Here is a 7990-nt window from a genome sequence, read left to right on the forward strand (position 1 = left end):
TTTCTCTCGAGCCAAGTCGCTCTCAGTTGACACGAGAAGATGGAGGATTGGAGCAACACCAGTGATGGACCAACTTCGAGATTCGCGAGAGGATTGACACCATAGCCCTACTTACATCGTCTGACTTGTACGACGTCGCCTCGCCGAGAATCGTATCATACCAGGCGATTCCTCGCACAGTAGGAGATTAAGGGTCGAAGCGACGACTCTATGGCGAGCTAGAAGTATATTAATTCAATTTTCCCAGCTCGGAAAATTAGATTGAATAATATCTTTAGACGACGGGGGTTCTGCTGCAGACTATTGGAGCCCCCCGGTTGTTTTCCATCCACAATTCACAGATGTAGCTTCTGAAGTCAAACCTAATGTAAGAGTAATCGAAGGCGAAGCGGATCGATTTTCATCTGCTTAAGTGGCAGTGCGCTCGCACTCGCGGTAGATCCTGCACGCATACGCACGAGAAAAGTCTTACCTATGCGTACGGGTAGATCCCACCGCCAATTCAAACGAAGCCTTCCTCTGTCCTCTGTCGGTAATTAACCCGCTTTGGGTAGCTCAGCGCACTCTCTTTGTATATATCATCTGCATGTCGCTGTAAAAAAAAGAAAAAAAAAGGAAAAAAAATTCAAGCAGCGACAGCAGCACAGGCACAACCAGTCGAGCGGATTCGAGTCATCAGAAGACTCGTCGGAGGTGCCAAGCCCAGAGGATGAAGGAGCGGAGCGACGTTAATTAAGGGCAGTAGCCTTAGAGCAGAAGAACGTGATTGCTGTATCATGTATTGCTCGTTATTAAGGACCGTTTCAATCTGTCGGTAATTAACCGTTTACTCTCTTGTAATTCAAGGCCACACTTTTGACCAAGATTAATGACGAAGGTTAAAGCGACGATAAAGGGAGTCTATTATAGGGTGGCATAGTTGCCCCATTTGGAGAATTTTATTCCGTCGAGGTCTATTTTAGGGTGGCATAGTTGCCCCTTTTGGAGAATTTTATTCCATCGAGGTCTATTTTAGGGTGGCATAGTTGCCCCATTTGGAGAATTTTATTCCATCGAGGTCTATTTTAGGGTGGCATAGTTGCCCCATTTGGAGAATTTTATTCCATCGAGGTCTATTTTAGGGTGGCATAGTTGCCCCATTTGGAGAATTTTATTCCATCGAGGTCTATTTTAGGGTGGCATAGTTGCCCCACTCGGTGAATTATGTTTCATCGAGGTCTATTTTTAGGGTGGCATAGTTGCCCCACTCGTAGGAATTTATTCCACCGATATCTATTTTAGGATGGGATTATTGACAGAGCAATAGCCCATTTGTGCGACCTTGGCTGAAGCTTCATGAATTAACTTATTATCCTATGAAGAACTTAAAGGGTTATCTATAGCAGACGTTATGAGTACAGTAGAGTAAATTGATACGGAGTGGGGGTAAAGTGAGGCATGCTTGGGTGCTTGCTTCCATGGGAGAGAAACACAATACGGATCCTTGGCGGAGAAATGCCCTAGCTGGGGGTCGCATCGTTTGTAGATAATGAGAGGAATTGCGTTGTAAGATACTGTTCTAATTCGTCGCGGCACATGCAAGCGCGGCACAGTGTATCCGTATCTCCACTGGAAATGATGCAGGATGGTATCGTGTAAAGTGGTTCAATCACATCACAGAGCACTCCATTGAAAACTTTCGCGTTTAATGGCTGCCAAGGACATCCCTGCCGACCTCAAGAAGCAAATGCAACGGTCATTGGTGAAGGTGATCAAATGCGCGATTGTTCAAGACTAGCGAGATATTATTTTGTGTGATCTCAGCATACGGATATTGCGGGAGATACCAGAGGTGAAGTTGTGGACTTGATTGTGGGGGCGATCGATAAGCATACCACCCCTGAAGGAGTCAACTTGGAGGTCACTAGTTGTTCTCCCTACACTTGCTACTGCCTTATTGTATGGGTCTCTCTTGTACATGTCCTGACTAGGATTCATGAATGTTGATGAAAGTGCTGCACGTGCTACTTCATAGCTAGTCTGTAGATGAGTACGACCATCGCTCATCGAGTAGCAATGGGATATATAGCAGCTATCACTGACAAAATTTTCATGCAAACGAGGGGTGTTCAAGCAACCTGAGTTTCGTACGAAGAATGTCGGAGAGATTAAACACTTGGTTCCACAACCACTACATCTCTCAGTGATTTCACACCTTTTGAGGCTTTAATTTGATGAGTCAATCGGAATACGACGGTTTAATCCTTTTTCAGGCTGCAGCACAATTGATTAAAGATTCTCTCGATAAGCAATACGGTCTAGCGTGGCATTGCGTGATCGGCAAAGGTTTTAGTTACGACATCACTGCACAGGTGAGCCAGAGATCGACTCGGAAGGGCGATGTTTTCGACATCTGTTGTGAGGCAGAAGCGGCTATAGAGTTTTTGCTCAGAACTGCTTATATTGAATTTTTCGCGGAAATTATTATCATCGAAAATCTATTTTTCGAGCTGGGCATTTCAAATCTGTGGGAATGTGCTGTGCTCGGAAGCTAAGAGTTGTCTCCTTAGAACGGTTCGTTGATGCACTGCTTCTACCAAGGGGATATTGCCGTTTTGGTCTTCAAGTGCTGACAAACATGTATCGTGTTATAGCGATTGGTTCACATTTGTTGAGTTGAAGTTACTAAATTTGGAGGCTTTGCACTCACTCAGTCGATCTGTTTTATAGCTCACTTGGTCCGCTCTTGATTCAAGTATTGTTGTTGTGGTCATTTCCAACATTATCAAAGTTACTAAGGCTCTTCTGTGATATCCACTTTATAATCAAATTCATCAGGCTGACAAACGGAGGCAGAGTATAATAAGAGACCCCTTTTTGTATCGAGACGGCTAAGAGTCCTGAATTATATCAACAATTTCTCTAATTTCCCCATAGTCTGACTACACTCGCAATCTTGATGATGCAAAGGCCATCGAACGGCCGTAGAACAGCGCCCGATTCCTCCTCTGCATTCCAAAAGAAGTTACGCTATAAACATTATCGAGGTGATCTAACCCAAATTCATCGACACGACTTGCCAGCCTAACAGAGCCTCTCAGGTTATCGTGAGATAAGGGGTACTGTCCAGTCTTGTACAAACTTGCACACTGCATCGGTTTTAATCAACGGATCTAACAAAGTGCGTTGATGGAAATTCTTCCAAGAGGCCCTCAGTCAGGGTGCTCCTGCTTCCTCCTCGTATTCAGCGCGGCCTTGGTCAGTCGGAGGATCAGGGCTGCATCCGTTGGTGTTGGCCAGCAATAAGAAGATTACGGAGAGTCTGAGAGCTCTCTCTGAAATTGAAGTCAGTTTAATCAATGAGATCAATACTCGTGACAAAATAGTCGATTTTGGGTGTATAAGACCAACAGACAGGATTTCACTTCGACTACATCTAGATCTATATGCGATAACTTGGAAGGCATTCTCGAGAATGTAATCAGCAAAATATTATTCGAGAAAGTCATAGTTGTTACGACATACCAGCATACATCATAGCATGCTGATGAGAATCGCAGAATAATGCAGAATTCTGTAGGAGGTCCGCCGTCCTAAGCGGGGAACCGAAAAGATCCTCCACAGTGACGTCGTTGAGATGCCTATATGGAAAAGAGGTGAAGCGAAAGACTTTTGTTGGGTGTTTACTTTCCTCTGTCATGACGCTATTTAACTCCGCTATTATTAAAACGGAAGTAATTGATAATTTATATTAACGGAGTTTCACCCGTTTTACGTGAAGTGGCGTGATACTATGTGGAAAAGGTGATATTATTCGCGGTGATTCACTAGTGTTTTTCATATCACTAGGGCCGCCCGTGAAACTCCAATGATAATTAAATTTGTTATTATTCAAATTATTATTATTTCTTGCCGACTTCTTTCTGATCTTATGGATTCTCCTCCAGTGTTGAAGGAATATATGTTCGCTTTCCTCAACTGAGCTTAAGAGTTTCCAAAGCTAATTGTACAAGCTTATTCCGATTTTTCGTAGAAATATAGAGGAATCAATAATAAGTTTCTGAACTTCCTCACAATTTATATATTGTCACCAACACATGTAGTTGGCCCTGGGCATATTCCCTCTCTCACACGGCTCTCCTTAGATTCACGAGCAGTTCATAGCGCACCGCCGAGCCGCAAGTGGGGTTATCGATTTCGAATACCCCCAAGTTAAAATCATTTTCGACAGGCCAATAGCACCACCTGTAGAGCTCAGAAGGCCTTTTTCTGCGACAAAGTCAATACCAAAAATCGGCGGCCAATTCAACAAGCGGATACTTCTGGAAGAACAGTTACGACGTAGGCTATTATTTCGAGGAACTCTCGTGTTAATTTCAAAACCGAATAGGAAACAAGAAATAAAATCTGAGGAAATTATTGAAAATGCGCTTCTACTGTAAGTCGTGTGTAAAGTTTTATCATGTAGTGAGCAAACTGACGTAGAGGGATGAAAAGGCAACGTCGCTTTGAAATGTTTGTCTGGCACAAGCCTGCTATCCCTGTTGTAAACCAGACAACCACCCAGCTTTGAGAAACAACGTTTCCCAGAGTTTGATAACAATAGGGGAATATGCTCCTAATGTGATGACATTCACGTGGGAAACTGATCGCAGGATGTATTCCTAGCCATGTCGAAGATTCCGAATGAGATTCCCCCGGAAACATTATAGATTCCTGGATGATTTTCTGCTAGTAATTCTTGTATAATCTAACGCTGCCTCTTGCGAACGACCTATTTATTTATCAATATTCTGTTATAAGTGATTCATATTATTATATGTAGAGGGACAGAGTCCCTGGGAAAGCAGTACACCAAGACTTAGCGCGGTAGATCCGGGCTGAGCTAGCTATAGCCTGGGAGTAGGATAGAGACTTTAGATCATATTTACCTCTACCATTCTCAAAGTCTCATGGTTGGTGATACTGAGTCTACGGCTAGGGGACCTGGGGAGCCTCAAACCACTAACAATATAAATAAATTCATAATAGCATATAACATGCCAAAATGATGATAATGCTAGGCTCGTCCGTGCAGCCCAAAAAGTATACCGATTTGAGTGTACACCGAACACAATCGGCGCCTCGAATCCGCAGATCAGAGAGTGAAGAAAATGAGAGACGACAAAAGATACTTCGGCGAAAAAAGAAATCTGAGGTCACTTGCCGTACCACTCCATCATCACATCGCGTATAATAGGTAGCCTTCCGAATGAGGGCCTATAAGCGTCTAGTGGAAGGCTCGGAGTTGGCGGCGAATCGGAGGGAAGCCATTTTGAGTAGAGGCGTAACGTGGAGTAAACGTGTTGAATCAATGACCAATTTACGAGGAGGCGGAATGTGAGCTATTTAGGTCTGGGGTAATTGAAGTCGACCTTTGCTTTTTCTTTTCCTGGTATGAGCACGAACTTGTCACGGTTGATAAGCACACAAGTTATTTTATCCGTTTAGTGTATTGAACACGGTTGAAGTAGTTGAAAATGCCGGAGTTCATAAACACATGGGGTCGGCTGCCTAGAGAGAACACATGTGATGCCTCGTAGTGTCTAGAATTCACTGTAGTGAAGATATACTTTAGAGTCAATCGTAAAGTACTATTTTTATGCGAGCTCGTCTTGCCGAGATGTATTGTTAAGAAATCGAAGTTGGAATTCTCCCAAATGAATTCACAACTTCGATGATTATGTATTTATACGGAAGAAAGACGAATAATTCAAAACGTTGAATTTTATTAGATTATGAATTTTGGTTCGACGCATACGCAACTCGAAAACTTTTGGGACAACTTCTCTCGGCGTTATTGCTGTTCGTAGGGCTCCCGAAACGTCATTAACGATGCGTGATGGAGATCAAAGGCAATGGATAGTTTTATCTACTGCGGCAACATTTTGTGATAGAATAGCTTCAATTCTGGTAGGCCTGTTCTGCTTCAATTTTCTGTGTTTTTGTCGCAGTTTTTAGATTTTTCGGAAAATTGCCGACTTGCGAGCTTTGGGGGTCCCACGGGCCGAACTAGAGCCAATACTGGGGCTCGAGAACGCCTCTTTATTTGCTGATTCTGAAATTAGACGTAAGCATATTTTGATACAATGTTTATATCAATACTGTTGGAATATAAGATAACTTTCCCTCCGCTGAGTTTAGGAATTTGGGTAGAAGTGTACAGAAACTAATAAGAAATTTCTCATTTTCAGCGAGAGACACTCAGTGAAGAACATATTTCACGACTACTGCATGTTGCGAATATCCGAAGTTTTTCACAGAGTATTGCGCCACTTCACGTAAAACGCCAGTGTTTATCTAGTATGGACGTGCTAATTAACAGAGCATCGATGCAGATTGAAGTCATTCGGTGCAGGGAAATATGCACATATATGAGAATTTGGGAAACCTTGTTGGTTTCTGTACTCTTCTGCCCTAATTCTATAAGCAGGGAGCTCCTGAGGAAAGCGAACATATATTCCTCTAACACTGTAGTCGTTCATTTTTTGTGTGGTATAGTAGTCTCACTAAGAGAACGTCGAAAAAGATGGTTTACACTGAGTAGAATGCTGGAAGATAAATTAGCTATTGAAAAGGAGGCTGTGAGTGATTATCCAACTTGGAGAGATTATAATGTTACGGTAAGTGATGGTAGATTTATGAGTTTATGTTATAGCGAGATTTGCTTGAGAGCGACTTCTAGTATTAGACTTGTCGAAATTTTCATGAGTTTTTTGCAGGATTTTTTACACTCTTCAGCAAAATGTTTTTTTCGAATGAGAGGCGAAATCGCATGTCAGAACTGCATATGCAATTAAGAAGGCTGTCCTTATATGCTGGTAGCTACAGTGTAACACAATAACTGTCCCTCTAGGCTAGAATATACTTTAAATTTTCTATGGTCCTCAGATACTCTGTATACGATTCTACTGTTTATTGAAATATAAAGTGAAGCTGAAGGCTCGGTGTGCTGGAGTTATTCGATCATTCTTTGGGAATATCAAACCTGGAACACGGTAACCGCTTTGGAACATTGAGATTTGTTGCTGTTGCTGTTGCTGTTGCTGTTGTTGTTGTTGTTGTTGTTGTTGTTGTTGTTGTTGTTGTTGTTTGTGTTGTTGTTGTTTGTGCTGTTTGTGTTGTTTGTGTTGTTTGTGTTGTTTGTGTTGTGTTGTGTTGTTGTTGTTGTTGTTGTTGTTGTTGTTGTTGTTGTTGTTGTTGTTGTTGTTGTTGGTGTTGTTGGTGTTGTTGTTGTTGTTGTTGTTGTTGTTGTTGTTGTTGTTGTTGTTGTTGTTGTTGTTGTTGTTGTTGTTGTTGTTGTTGATGTTGTTGTTGTTGTTGTTGTTGTTGTTGGTGTTGTTTGTGTTGTTGTTGTTGTTGTTGTTGTTGTTGTTGTTTGTGTTGTTGTTGACCTTGTTAACATTATTATTGTTGTTGACCTTGTTGTTGTTGTTGTTGTTGTTGTTAATATTATTGTTGTTGTTGTTATTCTTGATGACTATCTGATGCTACTTAATACCACCTATTTCCGTGGGAGTATCTTTGTTGTCATTCGTCGACTTAACCCACCACTCACTCCACCCATTCGGCTTTTCCTTTCCATCAGGCTCCGTTATGCTATCCACAAGCTCATCAGTAGAGCTCGTCTTCTACAACGTGCAGTTAAGTGTTGGATTAGTGAGAGGTTTGGAAATTAATAACAATCGCCGATTCATCAAAGCGTCTAGGTTTGAAAGTCATCGGGAAATCTCGATTCGATGGATCAAATTGGAGCTCGATATGATAAAAATGAAGTGGATTGCTGAACAGATCGAGTAGGTATGTATATTGAGTATATTAATATATGATAATTAATATAATATTTCATTTTTCCCTTGAGCATCCCTTTAGTATGGGAGTATGACTGTGAACTCAGCAGCTTCTAAATGAGTGGCCAAGTCCAGGTATATGTACGGAAACAAATTCATTATGATATATGTATAGATTCGGT

The 7990-nt window shown here is 41.8% G+C and overlaps 2 protein-coding genes across 2 annotated transcripts in view; both read left to right on the plus strand.

The window, feature by feature from the left end:
- Positions 1–1687: 1687 nt before the first annotated feature.
- Pmar_PMAR022278 (dynein light chain 4, axonemal, putative) lies at positions 1688–2612 on the plus strand (the record flags this gene model as incomplete). The annotated part of the gene is made up of 4 exons (XM_002785498.1): positions 1688–1747; positions 1804–1899; positions 2253–2351; positions 2550–2612. 4 exons carry the CDS (start codon positions 1688–1690, stop codon positions 2610–2612), a joined length of 318 nt encoding a protein of 105 aa, XP_002785544.1.
- Positions 2613–6566: 3954 nt separating this feature from the next.
- The window catches only part of Pmar_PMAR022279 (hypothetical protein), a gene marked incomplete at both ends in the record, with an annotated part of 2371 nt that continues 947 nt past the window's right edge, over positions 6567–7990 (plus strand). The window contains 4 exons of the mRNA XM_002785499.1: positions 6567–6641; positions 6910–7016; positions 7607–7666; positions 7728–7814. Of these exons, the coding sequence (XP_002785545.1) occupies positions 6567–6641; positions 6910–7016; positions 7607–7666; positions 7728–7814 (329 nt within the window). The remainder of the gene's footprint in view (positions 6642–6909; positions 7017–7606; positions 7667–7727; positions 7815–7990) is intronic.

Source organism: Perkinsus marinus (genome assembly GCF_000006405.1).
Source record: "Perkinsus marinus ATCC 50983 genomic scaffold scf_1104296932410, whole genome shotgun sequence".
NCBI classification, from domain to species: Eukaryota; Perkinsozoa; order Perkinsida; family Perkinsidae; genus Perkinsus; species Perkinsus marinus.